Genomic DNA, 21,822 nt, shown 5'->3' on the forward strand with positions numbered 1-21,822 from the left:
CACACAAAAAGGAGAAATCCCATCTGACTCGAGTTGCTGGAGGAAAATGAGCTGACCTCGAGTGAGAGAGGCCTTGGCAAAGCAGGAGAGACATACACACCCAGCCCCCCAAATGAAACCAGGTTGCTGTCTGCAAGCAGGCTGGTCATGCAAACAGCCTAGGATCTGAGTTCTGTGGGAATCCAGAAATTTCTTCTTCACCAGCCTCTGCAGAAAACCCTCAGTTGGTAGGTTTTCTCCCGGGTCGTGGGTGTGGGCCGTGGAGCTGTCTCTGTGAGGAGTTACACCCACGTGCTGTGGGGATGGGGTGACAGTGGACCCCGGGCAAAGCAAGCTAGAGATTCACTTTCAAATGCACCTTGGTCCCTGTCCTGTACCAGTGAGATGCCAAATCCCACAGGCCTGTATTCCAACTTTATGTGTCAGATATGGACTGGGCCTCCAATGTGCACCTCAAGATTTTAAGGAGATGGTGTCTTCAGAGAGGATTTCTGCTTCCACCCTAGAAAATACACGTAAACGTAAAACACTGACAAAAGTGGAAGTTGTAATGCATATTAAAGTAATTACATTTAGGAAATTCCCTGGCAGTCCAGTGGTTAAGACTCCGAGCTTCCAATGCAGAGGATACAGATCTGATCCCTGGTTGAGGAACTAAGATCCCACCTGCCATGTGGTGAGGCTAGAAAAAATATTAAATTTTAAAGGCCATCTTTAAAAAAAATGAAATAATTACATTTATGGATTTATTTTTCATAATTCATAGTTGATATGACAAAGAATTGTTGGAGGAGAAAGTGAGTGTATTTATTTGGAATGTTTCAATTCAGTTACATTTTTCACTACATTTTTAACAAATTAAGTATTTAAATAGGAAAAAACCTTTGTCTTTAAAAACAAGGCACTTGGGAAAGAATCAAAGAGATTATTTTTCCTTAAAAGATCATTTTAAAATAGCCATCATTTGGAGAGGAAGACTAAACAAAAGGAATTTAAAATAAAAGTAAAGTAATAGATGTTTGGAAAATAAGAGGTGAAGGAGAAGGGGGTTGAGGGACGTTTTCCATCTGACCTCCCCAAAGGCTGAGACTCCCCACAAAGGCAAGAGACCTTCTAGAAAAGAGCTTGGGCCCCAGCAGAGGGCAGGAGCTGGTGATACTTAGGAAAACCACCAGCTGGGTGAACATTCCTGCCCTCCCTGGCCTTGGCAAGCACTGCCTTTCTGCCCAGAGCAGCCCCAAACATGCCTTGTGGGGTCAGATGCCCACACCGGCCAGAAGTCGCCATGTGGAGCAGTTCTGCCAGGCTCTAGGACACAGTTCCCAGCTCAGGAGTCACACCCAATTCCAGGCTCCTGCACCTTCATCTGATGGACATCTGGGGGCGTCTTGGGCCCTGGAGGCTTGTGATCAAGTTCTGGGTGTCCAGAGCTGGCTAGGAAGATTTCAGAGCAAATCCTGCTCTGCCCACAGCTGTGCAGAAGCCAGAGATCCAGGAGGCTAAGATGCAGAGGAGACCACCAACCCCCCTCTTCCCTAGACACAGAGCCCCCAGCTGCTTCCACTCTGGGGTAGGAAGGAACCGTCTCTGCACACACGTAGCCCCTCGTCTTAAGAGAGCTCCAGTCCAATCAGGAAACCTAGGGGGTGTCCCTACACAGGACAGCAGCCGGGTGAGCCGCTTCACTTTAATTAAGCAAAGCAGCGTGTTCCCTTTTTCCGTGGGTTTTATTCAGGTCCTGACAACGTCAATAGAAACAGATCTGCCAGAATAAGTCATATGCAGCTCACTCAAGGGAAGAGAGAAATGTGCCCTCCCATCCTTGCCTCTCTCCAAAGAGAAAAACACAATAGCGGAATCCACAAGAAAGATTCCGATTAGAATGTTCCGAGGCTCTTAAACACCCCCGTTTAAATTCTGGGTAATCGGCAGCATTGTGCTGCCCCTGAAGAGGCTGTAGGGTTGGTGGGTGCCGTTCAGAACCATTTGTGTCATATGAATGCTGGTGATTAGATTTTTAATAAACCGTTTCAATTCTATTTCCTGGGCTTGAATAGATGTTTGCACTTGGCTGGTGTGGACTTGAAAGGGGTCCAGGTAATATCATTGTGGGGGACATACTCTTAATTCCTTTAATATATTTTGTCAAAGGTGACTGGCTGTAGAAACTGGCTGGAACACGGGGAGAGGGGGAGAGCGATTGAATTTAATTGGCTCCATTTGTCATTCAAGACTGACTTCGCCGCACCTCTGTCTATGAATCATTTCCAAATTTGCTGGTCTGACCCAGTGTGCCCACAGCTTGGGAAGGAAGCTGGCTTTGGGTTCCCAGGGCAACATCTCAGGCTGGGCTCACATACGAGGGCAGGGCTGGTGTGAGGCTCAAGGTCCATCAGGGAACATCTCCACTGGCCTCTCGTTGGGATGACGGTGCATGAGAACCGGGGAATACAGAAGGAGACCACAGGATCCAGAAAACTAGTATTGCAGTCTCAGACTCTTAACACTCCACGGCCGATGTGCTGGGAGGGTTGGGGGCTAGAGAAAGGAGGAGCCCATTGGGTTACAGTTCCAGGGCCCCGGGACCCCTCCCCACTCAGCCAACTAGATGACAGCTGAATCCTAGGAAGTGGAGCCATTACAACAAAGTATTCAGAGTGAAACACGCCTCCTCTCTCTGTAAAGCCGAAACCAAGGCTTGGGGTCAGCCAGCACTCTCACCTGTGATACCTGGCTGCTGGGGAGGAAGCTGGAGCTAGCCTCTAACTGGGCATCCAGACACCGTCCTCACCAGGAGCTCTTGCCCGTGGCCATTTTTGTCCATCAATGAGCAGTGAGCAGTGCTTGTGATGGGCTTGGCAAGGTATTTTCTGAGAGCTAGCCTGTTGAATTTCGAGCTATTTGCAGGAGCGGATCTCAGAACATGAGGCCTGATTCAGGCAACGAGTCATGGAGCTTCTCTAGATGGTGCCTTCCGCATGTGTTTACAGGGTGCTGAGATGGACAGGCCAGCCTGGCCTCTGCCCTGGGAATAGGATAATGCCAAATTGACCTTGGGGGAAATTATACTGTGACACTGTGCACAAGACAGACACACCGTGAAGCTGGATCCTGGGAAAAATTGCAACTCTGATTTCCGGAGAGGGAGAGAGACTGAGAGGAGGGTCTGTATGTCCTTTAGCAGAATCCATGGAGAAATGAGAAGGTAAAGGGTCCCAAATGTGACCCTTGGACAAAGAAAAGACCCTTGGACAAAGGCCTATGGAATATTGAGGGACATTCTCAGTTGTCTTGAGGCACCTACCCATTCTTTGTCACCCAAACATTTATTGAGCACACACTGTCCCTGGCCATGGGAATCAGCCAGATGAAACCTTCAAAGCCCTCATCGTGCAGGGGAGGAGAAAGAAATTGTGTGGGCAGGACAGCCACAGTCTGTCATCGTCCTTACTATGATGAGGCAGGTGCTGTGAGAGCCCCTCAGAGGGGTCCACCCTGAATGATCAGGGCATTCTTCCTGCAAGAGGTGTCCCTGTGTTCTTCCACCTTTACAACTCTTGGCAGAGTATTTCCTTCTAGCTCACTTGGAAGTCGGAGAAAGCCAGAAGTGTCTGAGTAGGCTAGGAGTACTCTGCACCTCATTCATCCATCCAACCATCCATTCATCCATTCACTCATCCATCCATCCATTCTTTCACCCAATCATCCACTCAAACATCCATCTATCTGACTATATGGTCATCCATCTATCCAACTATCCATCCCTCCATCTATCCGTTCATCCAACCATCCACTCATCTAACCATTTGCTAATCCATCCATCCATTTCCATTCATCCGACTACTCCCTCATCCATCCATCCATTCATCCAGCCATCCACTCATCCATCCTTCTATCCAACCATCCATCCATTCATTCATCCACTCATCCATCCACCATCTATCCTTCCATGAAATTGTTCAGTGAGCCCCATGTGAACACTGGTCCTTGGTGAGCTGGGAAGCTTCAGTTGCTCTTGGCCACCATCCTCTGGTAGAGCAGAGGTGAAAAGAGCAGGACTGGCCAGGATATATGGTTCCCACAGGTCACAAAATGGGCAAGACAGGCAGCCAGTGTGCAATGTCCAGCTGGTCTGCTCCTTTCCAGCTGTGCAGCATTAGGCTGGTTACTTCACTCCTCTGTGCTCAGCTTTCTCATCTACAAATGTGGCTACAACAGAGGTTCCCCAGCAGGGAGAGGAGCTTCTAGTGACCTGGTAGTGAGACTCAGCAGCGACCAGTGGTTGGGGGGGGGTGACGTCAGCAGTCTGAAGTCGCCCCCTCCTGACCAAGGGTGGGTGGAGAGAGCCCTGGAACAGCCTCTGCACATCAGACTTCCAGAGATGAGGAGGATATCTAAGAGGAAGAGGGAGAAGCCTGAGCCTTTTTCAGCCCTGTGTGTCTGCTTCTCTGAAAGCTGTATCTGGACAGTACCCCGGGTGCAGCCCATGTCAGCTATTGTCCATGGTGATGGGGTCATCCAAGAGGGGCTGAAGTTGTGGGCTGGAGGGAGCAGAATGCCATCCAAGGGGCAGAGAGTGGAGTGAGGAGGCCCTGGGGATCCCTGGGGGCTCCTCAGCCTGGCGCTTAGCTCCCACCCTGGGGCCTGTGTCCAGCAAAGAAAAGGTCCAGGCAGCCCCACCACCAACCCCACCCCCAGGCCTCAGGGAACATGCTTGCTATTTTTGGAAGCCCCCGCCCCTAATGTACAGCAGCTTAGCCATTGTGGGAATTCCTCCTGCACCTGCTAGGGGGTGGGTGGGGGAGCCCCGTTCACAAGCTCTGCAGTTTGTCACCATCAGTGTGGCCAGAGAAAGGTTATGAATGTGACACCTCCCGGGGGCCTCGCATCGACTCAACGACAGAGAAACCGCTTCCTGTGGGCAGCCCCCGGGCTCCTGCCTTGCCCCTCGCAAGGATGCTGCCGCAAGCCTTTGGTTTGGGGTGTTTGGGCTTTTTTTTTTTCCAATCTTTTTTATGATCAAGAATCAAACGCAAGGGTGTCACTTCAGAATGTCACAGCTGAGTCTGTGGTCATGTGCAGACTTCAGGCTCAGAGACTTCTGCTCCGAACCCAGCTTCAAGTCAAATCAGGGTTTGAAAAAGTGTTTGGGTTGTTAGCGATTTAACCATGGCAGCCCAGGGAGCCTGCAGCCAGTTGTGGTGCCAGGACAGGGGTGGGTGTGGAACTTACTAGCTGGGGTGGGGGTGGGGTTAACAAGCCAGGCCAGGATTTCGAGAGTCTTCTCTGTGCCTGTAGCCATTACCTGTCCAAACCATCCCAGGTGTTGGCCCCAGGACGGCTGCTCAGGATTCTGCCCCCCACTGAGAACCAAACTCCCTGCTCAGCCCCCAGGTCCAGCTGCTGTTGGCTGGACCCAAGGTGAATGTTTTCACTCCACAAGGAGCAGAGCCCCCAGCCTCATGGAAGCCCCCATGAGGCTGGGCCTTGCATGCCGATGTTTGCCGTGAGGGCTTCCCCGGTGGCTCAGATGGTAAAGAATCTGCCTGCAATGCCAGAGGCCCGGGGTTGATCCCTGGGTCAGGAAGATCCCCTGGAGAAGGGAAAGGCAATCCACTGAAGTATTCTTGCCTGGAGAATCTCAATGACAGGGAAGTCTGGCGGGCTGCAGTCCATGTGGTCGCAGAGACTGAGCAACTAACCAGCTATGGTGCCAGGGCAGGGAGATGGAGGAGGAAGGGGTCACATCTGGGTTATTAGGGTTGGAAACCTCCGCAGGAGCCCATCTGGAGAGAGGGAACCTCCCTCCAGACACCAGCCATCTCCTTGAGGTGGGGTTAAAGTGAGGCTGGGAGCCGGTCTGGGCTCTGCAGTTGTCTGCCCAATTCGGCCAGTTCAGGCTCAGCCTGAGGTTCTTGCTTTGACCCTGCTGTCCACACAGCAGCTGAAATGCCATCTCAGTGGTCATAAGAAATGCCCCAGAAAGGGGACCTCCCTGGCAGTCCAGTGCTTGGGACTTCGCCTTCGGGTTCAATCCCTGGTTAGGGAGATAAGATCCCACACACTGTTGTTGTTTAGTTGCTAAGTCATGTCCAAGTCTATGCAACTCCATGGACTGTAGCCTACCAGGCTCCTCTGTCCATGGGGTTTCCCAGGCAGGAATACTGGAGTGGGTTACCACTGACTTCTTCAAGGGATCGTCCCAACCGTGGGATGGAACTCTCATCTTCTGCATTGGAAGATGATTCTTTACCACTGAGCCACCAGGGAAGCAAGATCACACATTCCTTGTGGACAAAAACACAAAATGTAAAACAGAAGCAATATTGTAACAAATTCACTAAAGACTTTAAAAATGGTCCACATCAAAAAAAAACTTTAAGAAAGAAAGAAGTGTCCCAGAAAGGCCACAGAATTCTCGTGCCACCATCTGCTGCCAGCATTACACTGAATATGGAGCCTCTGGGCAAAGGTGCCCTCTCAAGTGACCGCAGCTCCCCACCACCCCATGAGGGGAGGGGCCCAGGAAGCTTCCCCCACAGCCCCCGGGCTCAACCGCTGGCCTGGGTCTATGAGGAGGGCCCCCTCCTACTGGGAGCTGCAGTCAACCTAGGTCTCCCTGCAGTGACCAGGGCTTTCTCTCTGGGGACACCCCAAAACCTCCAGATATTGACGAGAGAGACCCCATACAGGTGGGCAAAGGGACCCTTTTTTTAATTAATTTTTATTGGAGTATAGTTGATTGACAATGTTGTGTTAGTTTCTGCAGTACAGCAAGGTGAATCAGTTATGCATATACATAGATCCACTCTTTCTAGCTTCTTTATTCATATAGGTTATTACAAGATACTGAGTGTATTTCCCTTTGCCATACAGTAGGTCCTTATGAGTTATCTATTTTATATATAGTAGTGTGTATTTGTTAATCTCAAACTCCTAATTTATCCCTCCCGTGTCTTCCCCCCTGGTAACCATAAGTTTGCTTTCTAAGTCTGTGACTGTTTCTGTTTTATAAATAGGTTCATTTGTACTGTTTTTTTAGATTCCACATATAAGCAATATCATATGATACTTGTCTTTCTCTGTCTGACTTATTTTACTCAGTATGACTCTCTCTAGGTCCATCTACATCACTGCAAATGGCATTATTTCATCCTTTTTGTGGCTGGGTAATATTCCATTGTGTATATGTACCACATCTTTATCCATTCCTTTTTCAGTGGATGCTTAGGTTGCTTTCATGTCCTGGTTGTTGTAAATTGTGTGGCAGTGAACATTGTAGGCAGAGGGATATTTGAAGGGAGACGCCCAGGATGGAGCCTGTTTGCTGGGGGCCCCTCTCCTACCCAATACCAGGGCTGATTTTTCACTCGGGAGCCCCAGGCAGCCCACGGAAGACTCCTGACTCCCCTGGAGTCTGGGCTTCTTACCCACCTGGCAGACCCAGGAAGGGGCCTTGCTTCTGACCAGCACCTTCGTTATCCTGCAGCGGGCATGCCCCCACCCTGACCCAGCACATTTCTGAAGAACAGATGAGCAGGTGCCGAGAGCCAAGGAGGCAGCAGACGCCCACTGCCATCAGTGGCCAAAGATACTACCCTGCAGCACCTGTGCTCTTGAGCGGGGCACAGCTGTGGGCATGGGGCTCTGTTCGGGATGTCTTCTCAGAGCTAGCAAGGACAAGCCAAGTGTTCTTACAGTGTGAGTGCTTGCAATGAGCCACAGGTCTCCACAGAAGACAGGAAAGAGGCTATCTAGTTTCAAAGAGGAAACTGAAGCAGGAGCCCAGATAACCCCTGTGTTGTTACATTCAGAGTTTATAATGTCTAGCCTGGAAAGGTAACTATGATCAGAGAGTCTCCCTCTCTCTGGAGCACCCTGGATGGATGACCACTGAGACCTCCTTGAATCCCCACAGTGACGGGGCACTCTTCCCTTCGCAAGGTTCCTTGCCCATCCCACGGCCTGCCTGTAGGGACATCTCAGCTGCTAGTCTGAGGTTTCAGATGACCCCTCCGGTTGCCAATCACCCTGAGGGGCTTCTGTGTCTGAGTGAGTCTCTCACTCATTGATTTCCCTGTAGACTTAAGGGCACTGGTTTCAATCCTCAATGTGCCTGTTTATTTCTGATGGGTCAGGACCATGAGCCATGGCCACTGACATAGCCTGCCGAGATGGATGGGATGTGCAAGGAGGAAGCTAAGCCCCCAAACACCCGACTCAGCTGGAGCGGGGCTGTTCTCTGGGCACACCAACGGCCAGGAACCCTCAGAACAGCCTACTCAGCCCTGCATTCACCGAAGCCCCTCTTCTTGTCCCCTGGGTTCTGTTGGCAAGACCAGGAGTGTAAGTGCTGCTCTAGGCCAGGCGATGCTCGGGGTCAGACCAGAATCTCCACTTTGCCTCCAGTTTTACCCTCTAGTTTTCTGAGATGTACACAGACACTGCTGGGAGAGTTGTGCAGCTCCCTGCCTGAGGAGGGAAAGAAAAATAAAGGAGAAATAAACTAAGAATTGGATGGAAGGGGAGGAGAGAGAAGAGTCCAGTGTGGTGAATTCAGCGTTCTGGGCTCTGGGCTGGGCCCCCAGGGCCGTGCACCCCGGGAACATGGCCGCACAGAGTATTAGGGCATTTTGTGGGAGATGGTCTGTGAACCCAAGGAAGCACCGCAGCACCTGGGGGTCAGGATTTTGAGGGGAGAGGCTCTGAGAATCCTGGGGGGATCACCTAGCATTTGGGTATGTCAGTGATTCCTGGTCTGGTCTTGGCAGGCATCTGTGGACCCCGAACACAGAGAGTGTGGTTTCTGGGGTCTGGCTCTCAGTGGAGAGGCTCTGCCCACCACTAACAGGAGGAGTTCCCTAGTCAGGGGCCTGGGGCAGCTGCCTAATGGGTTCTGAGCAGCCAGGAAGGGGCGGGCCTGGGAGTCCTACTGCACCATCAGGGTCCCCCTCCCAGGCACCGGCTTCCTCTGCAGAACCCCCATCCTGGGGTGTGATGTTGGGACCCTGAGAATGAGGCTCTCTGGCCCTTATCCCCCACTACGCATGCCCCACTGCCCCGGAACTGTCCCACGGAGATCACTGTCAGCAGCCATGTCCTAGGAGCCCCACGCAGATCCTTCCAAGCACAAGCCTGTGGACACTGGCTCTCTCTACCCCACCCCCTTCATGGGCTTAGGAGACAGGCTGGTCTCTGTCTTGGAGGAACTGTGTCCATGAATTACCTGCTCCCCCTGGAAGCACCCCCTCCCTTCCCCCTCCCTCCTCCTTCTCCCCCGCCCCACCACCACCTTCCTCTCAGCCTGAGCAGGTGGGGCCCAGTGACCCGCCCCCAGGACTCCTGTCTCCTGGGCAGCCGGGTGACCCTGTCCCGCCAGTGCTTGGTCATGTCACCACCAAGCCCTTAATGAGAGTCAGAACGGAGGATTTACGAGCTCATCCAGGCTCCGCGTCCGCACCCGGCAGAGGTGTTTTCAGAAAACCTTTTCCCCACCTCCTTCCATCACAAGAATGGGCTTTCTGTTCTAGCTATTCGTGGATGCCATAAATCCTGGCATGTGTGTGTGTATGCGCGTGCACGCACGCACGTGGGCACATGCGGGTGCCTGTGGGCAGGACAGCCCCGCACAGCTTGGTGGCTGGACGTGTGGCTCTGAATCAGTTCAAGAAGGTGTCTGGGTGAGAAGGATGAGACCTACCACTGGTCCCAGCACTGGGCTCAGGCCTCTTCTGCAACAAGTTGCAGTAGCAGGATATGGAGCCGAGGGGCCAGACTCCCAGGCCTGCTCCTTCCTGGCTGCTCAGAACCCATTAGGCAGCTGACGACAGACGTGTCCACATCCCCGCCGGCATGCACACCCCGGACGGGCCCATTAAACGTGAGGGAGCAGGCCCAGCAGCGAGCTTACATATTCGAAGTTCAGGAAACCTCAAATGATGTGCAAAAAAAATTGTCAAGGTTAAGAATTTTTCCATGCCTTTGCTTCATACTCGGCCTTTCTGGTGGGAGTGATTTACGAGCTGGGGAAGCTGGTGGGGGGGTGAGGGGTGGGGAGGCCAGTGGGGGAAAGTGGGCAGGAGGGCAGCTTTCTTTGGAGGCCCCGGGGCCCCCAAGGCTCGGCCCCAAGCAGCCCAGAGTCAGGCTTTGAGTGCCATCAGGTAGCGGGCCCAGACCTCAGATCTGCAGAGAGACCCAGCCCGAGGCTGTAGCAGCCTCCAGGCCACTGCCCGCCAATGTCACCCTAGGAGATTTGGGGGTAGGGGGTGGCTGGGCCCTCCTCCGTTCATGAACCGAGCTTGCAGCCGGGCCGTGGGCTCTAATGTCACCCACTCCTCCTCTGTCCACTTCTACCAGTATTGGCCTCCTGAGACAAGGCCCTGACACAGAACAAACCAGGCTTCAGGCCCTGCTGAGCTGGACCTTGACCTGTCCTTATAGGCCCTGGAAGGTCTCATTACTAAAAAGGCAGGAGAGGGCACCTGTGGCCACTCGGGCCTGCTTGCTGGGTCCCAGAGCAGACAGAGAAATCCCCTCTCTGACTCCAGACAGCATGCAATGAGGTGGAGGGCCTGGGCTGGGGGCTGCCCTGCTCCAGGGGGCCTCTGCCAGCCTCCACCCAGGAGGTCCGCAGTGGTGAGCAAGGGCAGTGCTGGCTCAGAGAGAGACCTCAGCCATATCCATGGCTGTGAGGAGAGAAGGGCAGAGACAGAAGGAAAGGAGGCCAAGGGGAGATGGACATCACTGCCCATTTCTCCCCGTCTGAAATCATAAACGGCACAGCCCACCAAGGCCCCAAACAAGAAGCCAGGCCTATAGCCTCCTGCCCACCTGGCCTGAGGCCTGAGCTGGGGCCACTCCTAGGAACATCTCTCCGGTCTGAAGCAGAAAAGCAGCAGCTTCCAGATCAGGTTTCTGTCCCTCCTGGTCCATCATCCAGGTGTGCCCAGGTGTGCCCTGGTGTTCCCCACAGATGAGACAGAGATATGGTCCTGGCATCAGGGATAAGGCCCACACCACCCAACCTGGCCCTGCATTGCCGCTTTGGGGACCCAAGACCGGGGTTTCTTGTGCCTCCCTGGAGGAGAGGTCAGCCTCCCCTGCTACCTTTCAGGGAGGGAGGGTGTATTCTCTTTGGGAGGAAGGAGTTAACCAAGACCTCCTCTGTCACCCCAGAAAACCACCTGGGGTGCTCACGAAGGGGAAGTGATCCCTGGACCATCAGAGGCCTTCAGGAAGTGACAGCCACCCTGTGGTCATCCAAGTGGTTGGGGCTTGGGAACCAGGGAAGTTTCCCAGAAGGGGCTGCTGACCACACAGGGAAGACACACCAGGAGCTGGGAAGGGGGCCTGGAAGATTTGTTGCCTCTGAGCTCAGGGCCCTGCACCCAAGAAGGATGGAGACAGGCTGGAGGCCCTGGAACAGTGTCCGCGCAGGTGAACCACTGGCTGTGTCTGCCTTCAGACACACTTGAGAGGCCTGTAGATGTTTGGTGAATGTGGCCCGTCACCTGGAGGAGAGATGCCTGCTCCGGGAGGACTGAGAGGGGCTGAGTAGGAGGGAGGGTCCTGCCGTGCCCTCCCGGGGATGCAGTGGATTATCTGGGTGGCCGCAGGGCTGTGCGCATGCCCACAGGTGTGCAGGCAGAGGTGTGGACTTGCTCCCACGTTCAGGCAGGGCCCAGGTATGGGGCTGGGGGATGAACCTGGGATCGTCCAGCCGTCCCACAGTGGTGCAGAATCTACTAGAACCAAGAGTCAATGGGTTGTCCTTGATCCGGCCTTCTGGGCTTCTCTGTCCCACCCCCCGTAAGTACTTTGAGAAATGAAGGGTCAAGCACCATCTCGGGGGTGACAGGAGACACAGGGGAGCGCACGCGATGGTTGCAGTGGCTCACAGTGTCATTTACCATCTCGGCATGTCCCAGACTGGACCGTGGGTGGGGTGGTGAGGGATGTGGAGGGAGACTGAGGGAAACAGAGAGACAGAGAGAGTTGGCCAGCCCCCACTGGCCACACCCACCTGTGAAGATGCTGGATGAGGGGCACAGGGATGGAGTGGGGAGGAGTGGGGTGGGGGTCCCTGGGCCTTGGCCAGCCGACCCCTCTTCCTCCCTGTGATGCAGGGAGGTGGCGAGCTCCTTGCCGAGTGGAGGTGCCACTAACCACAGCTTTGCTTGGTGGGTCTCTTGTGGGTTTCCTGCAGTTGGGGTGGGAGGTAAGAGGAGGGGCCAGCCAGAGGCGTTAGTGCTGGGGGCGGGGCCTCTCCCCTGTGGCCTGGGCTCCCTCCCCCCAGCCCACAGTGGCCTCCTGGTGTGGCCAAGAGCAGGTTATGGCCTTTCACCCCTGCAGCCACACTGTCCCACACTGTCTCTGGGCTCTCGCCTTTCTTTCAGAATGAGGCCCATTCGCTTAAAGTCTCCAAACTGGAGAATCATCAGAGTGGAGGCCTCTGGGCTCACAACCCTGTCCAGGTCAGCTCAGAAGCTGCTTAGAGACTCGTCGTGACTGGGCGGCTGCCATGGGCCCCAGGGGATGGGGTGTGGCCACACAGAAGGACTGCAGGCAGGTTCTGGGCCTCCCACAACAAAGCGGCCACCTCCTGAAACCTTGCTGACTCATAGGCTGGGCAGGACCCTTGGCCATTTAGAAAGTGTCCATGGGCGTTTGGGAGGCATCTGAGCTGCTTATAAAGCGTCCTGATTCTCTGGCCAGAAGTGGGCATCTCAGGCCTCAGGGGCAGCCTCCCTCCCTTCCCGGGTCCTTACCTGTTCATCAGATGGCACTGGGGAGACCCCAGGGAATAGAGGCCATGGCACCTGTATTCAGCCTTCTCGGTTTGTACCCTGCCCTGACTTCACTGGGTCCTTCTGACACCTGCTCCTATTACACCTGCCCACCTGAACGCACCTGCCCACCCACATGAATGCACCTGCCCACCTGGACACATCTGCCCACCTGGACACCCTTGCCCACCTGGACACCTCTGTCCACCTAGACATCCCTGCCTACCTGGACACACCTGCCCACCTGAACAGTCCTGGCCACCTGGACACCCTTGCCAACCTGGACACACATGCCCATCGGGATACCTCTGCCCACCTGGACACCCCTGCTTACCTGGACACACCTGTCCACCTAGACAATCTTGGACACCCCTGCCCACCTGAACAATCCTGCCCACCTAGACAATCCTGCCTACCTGAATTATCCTGCCCACCTGGATACCCCTTGAGCAGCTAGACATCGCTGCCCATCAGAACACCTACTTCCGGTCCTCAGTGTAGTGGTGGCCTCAGCCCCACACCCTCCCCTCCTAGCCTCCCAGCTCAGCTGCCCAGGAAGCTCGCCCAGAGTGCCACTGGGCTCCACGGCTCTGGATCCCTGGGCAGGCACAGATAGAGCAGGTGGGAGGGACTCTGCCTACAGTTCCCACCTCAGGGTCCAGTAGCTTCGGGGAGGCCCCCCTCAGCAGGGCCAGCAGTCAGGTCTTCTGGGAGATGGACTGCTCAGAGGTGCACATGCCGGAGAAGCACCCTGCCTCTGCCTGTCAGAAGCACATTCAGAGAACACAGCAACAATAAAGTACCTAACGCAGGTCGAACCCGCGGGGCCTCTATAGGCTGGGCGTCTGCAAGCCCCCGGTGTCAGATGGAAACTTCCACTTTTAAGAAAACCCAACGGTTCTCCTTCTTGCAGGCTGCTGTGAACACGCACGCTTGCACACATGCGCACGCGGGCACACACGCGTGCGCAAAGGCACACACACAGAGATGCGCCTGCAGCCACACCCCAACCACACCTTCACCTTCGAGATCGCTCATCTCCAGCCCACACCCCGTGCTCTCAGCAGAGGGCTCTGCTCTTGGACACAGCGACCTCTGCTTTCTCACATGTGGGGCGGCTCGCTGGGGAGTTTTTGCAGCCCTGCTGGCACTTTTATGGCTCTGCTAGGGCAGTGATCTACTCGGTGAGAAAAGACACCTCCTACCTCTGCGCCGGGCTCCCTCCCAGAGGCTTTTGGGCATGGGCGGGATGGGTGGGCCGAGTGCCTCGCCGATGCCCGGAGGGTCGGCTGACGTCCAGCAACTAAATGGCCTTCCTCCTCTGAGCCCCAGCGGCAGCTTCTCTTGCTGGGCAAACACAGAGTGCGTCGGCTCTAGCACACAGGATGCCTCTGAGCTTTCTTGTTTCTCTCTTGCCCGGCAGATCTCCGAGGACCTGGACAGCGGGAAGCTCTGCGTGGATGTTCAGCAGGCCGGGGCTGGCAGCTGGCTCAAGTACATCCGCGTGGCATGCTCCTGTGACGACCAGAACCTCACCATGTGTCAGATCAACGAGCAGGTAGGTCCAGGCTCGCACGGAGCCTTGTCCTTGGGGCCGTGGTATCGAGGCAGATGGAAATGGGGGCGCCGAGGTGAAGGGTTAGCCGCACCTCTGCCAAGTCCATCCTGCAGCGGAGGGGGGGCTACTTGACACTTGGCCAGCGCCGAGTTTCCGGGAACTTGGTGACACCCCACAAATGCCTTTGTGCCATGGCCTCGCCTGGGGCTGATGGGGTCTGAGAGCCAAAAGATGACGGTTTATGGGAAGAAACGTGGCCAGGAGCAGGAAGGGACTGAAACCACAGGGTCCACGTTCTGACAAACGTCACCCATGTGAGAGAAGTGGAGAACCGGACCCTTCTGCTTGAGAGTGGTGTCTGAATAGCTGTTCATCCCAGCTGCCTGGAAGCGTTCCGCACTTGCCATCTGGAAGGCTGAGACGAGACCCCAGCTGCCTGGAGGTCCCTGGAATCACTGTGACAGTATAGCCAGCCTGCAGAAGTGACCAGCCACATTTTGCACAAATCCTGGCCCTGCTGGAAGCCAACTGATGTTTTTCCTCAGCTGCCTGTCCCACCAGAGCTAAGGAACTCTTTGGCTTCTGCTGCTGCCCCCAGGAGGTCGAAGACCCTCTTGGCATGCTGGATCCTTACCGCTTTGTGTCCATGCCACCCTGGGCTGCAGGCATCCAGTCTCAGGAACCAATTGGGACAGAAGATGCCACGTGGAGTTTCCACTATGAAGACAATGTGTCCCCATGGCTGGAAGCACTTAGTCGATGTTTTCATCACAAGTTTGCAAGTGTCCCCCAGAGACCCTGCTTGGAGCCAGGCCCTTCGGACCAAGTCCCCAGAGTTAAGTCTTCCTCAAGATGCCTAGGTGCCCTCCCCCATCCATCACAGGAGTTTGCTTTTGCCTCTGTTTTGGGGTTACCCATAAGATTTCATTTGCAAAAAAAAAGAGTTCCATTGCTTTAAAAAATGTCTGTGGAGACCACATAACAGAGGATCCAGCTTCAAGTCATCTGTGCAAACTCTTAAAAGCCATTTGAGGCTCCTGACTCTAGAGGAAAAAAAAATTGCACCAAGAAATGCAGAGAGCTCACGCCCAGGAGGCCCCAGGACCCACGTGGATTGCTGGGCAGCTCGCCCTCATCTCCTCAGCCCCTTTCCCGGCCGTGCGGGCTCAACCTGAACTGAGCAGCTTTCCCTCCCTCCGTTGGACATGATCTGGTGAAGCTCAGATCCACCTCTACCATTGAGATGTCTACAGCTTCCACTGGGAACCCGACATTCTGAAAATAAGTATTTTTTTAATTGCAAAATATATTGCTGAAAGAAAGCAAAAGAACCATCATAAAAACTAGCACGGTACTTTTTTAAAAAAACACTTTTTCTCCTTCTAGATGAGCATGAAATGTAAGCAAAGGAGAATTAGGTTTAAGGTGCATGAAAAGATGGTCCTTCCTTCGGCCTTTCCTTGCAGAGAGCATGGTTCCTTGGTCGTGTGTCTGGGAGCTGAGGGGCAGTGGAAAAAAAAACACCAGGAGGCCAGATCCAGGACTGCACTTCTGTGACATGCAGAATAAAATAGCGAAGGATCCAGATTTTTTATTTAAAGAAAAATAAATGTTTGTTAGAGTGTCTGAACCAAATGTAAGCCGTGAAGTAAGTATCTTTATGTGGAAACCTTCTGAAAAAGCAAGCAGACGTATTGTCTGTTCTCAAAGAGAAGCCTGTCTTCTGACACCTTTGTTTTATTGTTAATAATTTAGGTTAGCTTTTATTTCAGCTCCATTTGGGTCCAGATGGAACTCACTGCCTTGCAGCAAACTCTTTCCCTTGTCAGGACCAGCAGACAGGAATACCCTTAACTCAGGGATTCCCTTTCACTTCATCCCACTTTTGTCCCTCAATGCTTCCCATTCCAAAGCTCCATCCTACAGTCAGAAACACACCTGATTCTAATACTTCAACCCAATGTGACATCAAAATTTCATCCTCGCCTGCTGGATGTTTTGAACAACCTTAAAGTATCCCTGCCTCAGCTCACAGACTCAGAGAGGACGTGGGTGCACATTTAAGCAAACACAGCAGTGAAATGGCCTGAAGCAGCAAAAATTTCCCCGCCTGGGGCCTTTCAAACCCTCCATCCTCTGAGGGAGGGAGGACCCCTCTGCTGGGCCTCCTCGGACCATGGTGGGTGGTTCCCGCTATTACTGGGCAACCAATGTCCCCATCCCCAAACCTAACTGCATGGCTGTGGCCTCCAGACACCTGGGAGGGCAGTGGCCAAGAGGCACAAGGAGGCGGCCGCATCTCAGATCTCAAAGGAAAATGGGTAATTTGTGGGACATAATTTTCCTGAGAAATAATACAAACAATTTTAAACTCTCATAATGATAGGAAAGGGCTTCCCTGATGACTCAGATGGTAAAGAATCTGCTTGCAATGCGGGAGACCCGGGTTCGATCCCTGGTTTGGGAAGATCCCCTGGAGAAGGGAACAGCAACCTACTCCAGTATTCTTGCCTGGAGAATCCTATGGACAGAGGAGCCTGGCAGGCTATAGTCCACGGGGTCGCAAAGAGTCGTACACGACTTTGTGACTCACACACACACACTCACGCACATGCACACACACACATACTAGAGACAGTCTCTTGAAACCCGGCTTTCTCTCCCCTGTGACGGCCACGTGGCCCAGCAGAAGGGCTTCCGTCACCCAGTCCCTAACGGTGGAAGCTCAGCTCACTGCAAAGGGACCGACATAACCCTGTGTGGAGCTGGAGTAAAATCGTCCCTGAAATATTAATAATAAAACAAAGAATTTTGAAGACAGGCTTCTCTTTGAGAAGGAAATATAGCACGGTATTAATGGGGTTTCTCGGATTGCCCTAATCCCAAGAGTTTCCACCAGGATTTCCTGGCACTTAGGAAACCCCCTACATATACATACATGCACACACAAACATACACACATGCACACATATACAGAGACACACTGAAGGGAACAATTTCCCTCTCTCTCCCTCCCCACCCCCACACACACACCTGCATAGAACATCACCTCCCAACACAGCATAGACATGGAAGGGAAGGCACCCAGACTGAAGATCTGAGATCCATGAAAACAGCTTCAGGTTTTCCAGGTGGTATTCGGTAGAGAAATCACTTCAATCAGGAAAGCTCTAACTTGAAGTCATGACCCATGACCTGAACCCCAATGTCCAGAGGCCCAGGGGGACCAGGCAGGAAAGGGTCACTTAAGGAGAACATTCCCAAAGCCACAGCGACCAGAGGACTTGAGGCAGCTCTGCATGGGCCTCCTGGATGGTCTCCAGTCCTCCAGAGACACCCACACAGAGGCAGTGGGCTGAGGTCAGGGGTCTCAACACCCTCAGTCCAGCAAGGCCTCTGCTGGCATCCAGACAGGCTGTGGGGACAGATGCAGCCTGCATGCTCCATGTGGTTTTGAGCAGGTGGTGGGCCCTCCAGCCACTTTGAGAGTGCTGAGGGAGCCCAGACGCGGGGCAGTGCACCCCCCACCAGACAGACCCCTTCTGTCCGGCTAGGCCTCGTTCTTCCCAGACACTCCGGCTACTGACCGCATGCCCCCCACCCAGCCGTGGAGCCGCAGGGGCAGGGCTCAGAGCCCCTCACCAAGTCCTCTTCTGCACCCCTCTTGGAGCCCTGAGGCTCTCAGCAGTCTCTGCCCCACGGGACCTCGGGGAGAGGTGACCAGCCCGTCCCTCCACTCTGTTCCCCAGGCACCACCCTCGGCACCAGCTCCTCCCTGGGGCTCTAGATGGGGGGAGCCCTGAGCAGCAAAGGCCACAGGGGCCTTGAATTTCTCCCTGCACCCAGCCTATCACCTAAAGGTGACTTGTGGTTTGCTGCCCACAGGCAGTCCTGAGGCCACACAAGCTTTGGGGTGGCCCGGCTGCCAGGAACAAAACATCCACAGCAGATAGCTGTGGGGGAACAAGTTTCTCTCTGTGATTTTAGGGGGTGGTCAGACCACAGCATAGAACCCAGGGTGCCTGGCTCACTTTCCCAGCTTAGCAGGAGCGGAAGGCAAGGATCCCCTGGTGCCTTGATTCACTCTGGGGGGCAAGACCCTGCCCCACCCTCCCCAGGGACTTCGCAGCCCTCCCCTGCCCCCAGCATCCTCCAACTCCCACTTTTCTTTTTGGAAGACTCGAGACCCTCAGATCTCCCTTGGGTAGTTCTTTCTCCCACCGTGATGAGCAAACAAGTTGGTTTCAGATGTCTCAGGAGACACAGACAGGATCTGTTCTTGGATTTGTTTTATGTATTTATTTTATTAATTTATTTATTTTGGCTCTGCTGGGTCTTCGTTGCTGTGGACAGGTTTTCTCTAGTTGCGGCGAGTGGTGGCTTCTCTCTAGTTGTGGTATGCGGGCTTCTCATTGTGGTGGCTTCGCTTGTTGTGGAGCATGGGTTATAGGCAGGTGGGCTTCGGTATTTGCAGCACGTGGTTTCAATAGTTGCGGCTCCAGAGCATAGACTCAGTAGTGGTGGTGCACGGGCTTAGTTACTCCTCAGCAGGTGGAATCTTCCTGGACCAGGGATCAAACCCATGTCCCCTGCATTGGCAGATAGATTCCCAACCCCTGGACCACCAGGGAAGTCCTGGATTTGTTTTAGTGATAAGAAAGAAAACAAGCGCTTGGAAATAAAGTGCCCACCAGAGCAAGCAAAGGCCGGAAGAGGCCTGCACACAGCCCGGCTCCTTCTCTTGTTCCCATGTTGCCGCGACAGGGAGAGGATGTTGGTGGCCGGATGTCAGGTGGCCTATGTGCAGCGTGGTACTGGGGTCACTCACACACGTTGGGGAGCATGACTCAGGGGCTGGACCCCCGGCACACCTCGGAAGGGCTGCGAGGTCCGCACTGCACCCCAAACACCAGGGCTGGCCAGCCTGGCATCAGGAAAAGCCACCACCACCAGCACATTCCGGGACAAGCGAGGAGCCGCGTCTCCCCAAAGCACAAGCAGACAAAGGCTAATCTCCTTCACAGAGCGTATTAAAACAATGGCATTTTATTAGTGGATGAGCCAGCGGATCACCACCCAGCAGCCCATCCTTCAGAGCCAGCACTTAGAGGACGAGAACCCAGGGTTTCTGGGCAAAGCTCAAAGCATGTTCTTTTGCTTTCGTTTCTTCTGCCCCGACTTGGACTAGCCCCTCCCCACTGCCCACCCCCGTGTCAGGGTTAGCAGTCTGCCAGGGCTGGGATTCTAAACGGTGGCTATGCTGTGTCCACTGCCCTGTTCTGTCCTGGTTATTGAAGGCCCATCCCTCCCTCCACGGTGTTTAAGTTAAAAACGGATTGGCCGTTTCAATGGTAGCTTCCAAACAATTAGATACAATTTTCCCTTCGAAAACGAGAAGGATGAGGAATTCATTTTAGCACTTCTTAACCAATTTGCAAAAGGCTTATTTAAAAAATAGAGCAAATGTGTTTTGCATCAGAAAACCATCGCATTTTTACTCCCCAGAGCACACTGACCTTCTTTGAGGCAAAGAACAAGGTATCGATTCACAGTACCGGTTATCATTTACCAGAACCTATATTTTTTCCCTCTTAATTAAGTGGAAGTAGATACTTTATTAGAAGAAGCCACTTAAGTGAAGACAATTTAATTGTGACCTGTCATTTATATTTATATTTTTAAAAAATCTAGCTAACTGTATATTACATATTTTTATATCATATGTGAATATGATAATTTATAGATAATAAATATATACATAACATCCAGGTACAAACTGTACAACTAAGAAAGAGAGGGGTATACAAATGATTTTTAATGTTGAGCTGCTGGAAGGGTGACAGAATATATATACATAAAGGCAAAAAGTAAAGATTTAGGCACAGGCTGCTCCAGCCACACATGGGAAGGGAGTGATATGGCAAATCCAGGCATGACAAGCCGCCTCCCCTCTCTCAGCCAGAGGAAGGGATCGTCTGCTCATTCCTAGAGCCTGCGGGTGGTAACAAAACCTAAGCAACCAGCGTCGGCCCCTTCCTTCTGCCCTGAAACAGTCAGGCAGGCAAAGGGGAATAAAGACTGCCCACACTCTCAGCAGCTCCAAACACTTGCTTCCCAGCTTCATTCTGGAGCATCACCTGGGCTGTTTCTTAAAATCCAAAGCTATCCCCTGTGTCAGCCTCAGGTCTCTGGTGTCCACAACTTTCACCGAGAGAGAGGGTCAGTGTTTGGGGACAGCAAGCAGTGAGGAAACACGGTGACGTGTACCAAGGTCTTGAGGCAATAAGAGTGCTGGCCTCACCACCTTGCGGAGGCCCAAAAAATGCCCAGGGATAACCCTCGGTCCAGTGTCCTCTCTCCGAAGGCAGACTGGCGACTGGGCGAATTTGCTATTCAGCAAGATCTCAGAGCAATTCAAATTCCCCTTGCTGTGTGCTTCTCTCATGAAAAGCCCCTTGTGTGCCACACGAAAGCCTTCACAGATTCAAGCACAAGTGAATTCCTAAATCCAGGAAGGAGAGGGCTTAATTTTTTTTTTTAAGATAAGCACCTATATTACGCAAATATGCCTTTAAAGTTTCTCAAACTGATCAGGGGTGGGGAGTGGGGTGGGGATGGAAACAAAGGCCAGTTCGCTTATCACTTTCATGATTTTCATTTGCTCCTGGAAGGGGAGAGCTGTGGCCTCTATTCAACATACTGACTGGTGGTCTGCAATCTAGTCGTTTCTACTCAGTGTAGGTCATATGGAGTTTTTCACCTACTTAAATTTTAAAATTCTAAGATTAAGGTGGAATGAAAATTGTGGAACTTAAAGTCTTTATGTTTGAAAATAGTATCTGTTATTGCGAAACTGATTTGGTATTAAAAACAAAAACAAACTCAAAGAAGCTAAGGAGAAAATACACCCAAACTGTCAGCCATTATCGATTTGAAATATTTCTTTGTCTTAAAGAATGTTGTTGGAAGAAAAGAAAATGATGTTCATTTTCTTAAAGGGCTGGGTCTCAATGAAGATGGCGCATACTGAAACCAGTTTTTCTCCGACAATTTCTCTGTCTTTTGTTGAGAACGTGGCCATGTATTTGTCCCAGCTCTGTTCACCTACAAGGAGCTGTCTCTTTGTGTCCAGAGATTGTAAAAGGGTCAGGCTAAACACAGTTAGAATCCCAAGGCCCCCTTGTTGGTGTCAGCCACCCATGTTCAATCAGGTCTCGCTATTGCAAAGAGAACTGAGATGCTGAACAAAGTCTTAACTCTGGATCAGTTCTGTTTGGCATTGTTATTTTTTAAAGCCGTTTAGAGCAGACATTTATTGGCGCTAGTAAAGTCAGCTGTTGCTGTGGTTTCCTCTGCTCTCAGACTCTGAAACCAGACAGAAAATTCCGCCTTGCCACACAATCCAAGGACCAAGACGGTTACATGGTGCTGGGGACACCACTGTTCAGAGACAGGGCTGGGTACCCAGATGCCACCCTA

At 52.9% G+C, this 21,822-nt stretch overlaps 1 protein-coding gene across 3 annotated transcripts in view; it reads left to right on the forward strand.

The window, feature by feature from the left end:
* The window catches only part of PRDM16 (PR/SET domain 16), a 332,745-nt gene that overhangs the window by 265,303 nt on the left and 45,620 nt on the right, over positions 1-21,822 (forward strand). For all 3 annotated transcript variants that reach the window (XM_081488463.1, XM_081488464.1, XM_081488465.1), the window contains exon 4: positions 14,209-14,343. In XM_081488463.1, coding sequence (XP_081344589.1) covers positions 14,209-14,343 — 135 coding nt within the window. The remainder of the gene's footprint in view (positions 1-14,208; positions 14,344-21,822) is intronic.

Source organism: Giraffa tippelskirchi, chromosome 5, assembly GCF_054371585.1.
Source record: "Giraffa tippelskirchi isolate mGirTip1 chromosome 5, T2T-mGirTip1v1.2.pri, whole genome shotgun sequence".
In the NCBI taxonomy this organism is placed as follows: domain Eukaryota; kingdom Metazoa; phylum Chordata; class Mammalia; order Artiodactyla; family Giraffidae; genus Giraffa; species Giraffa tippelskirchi.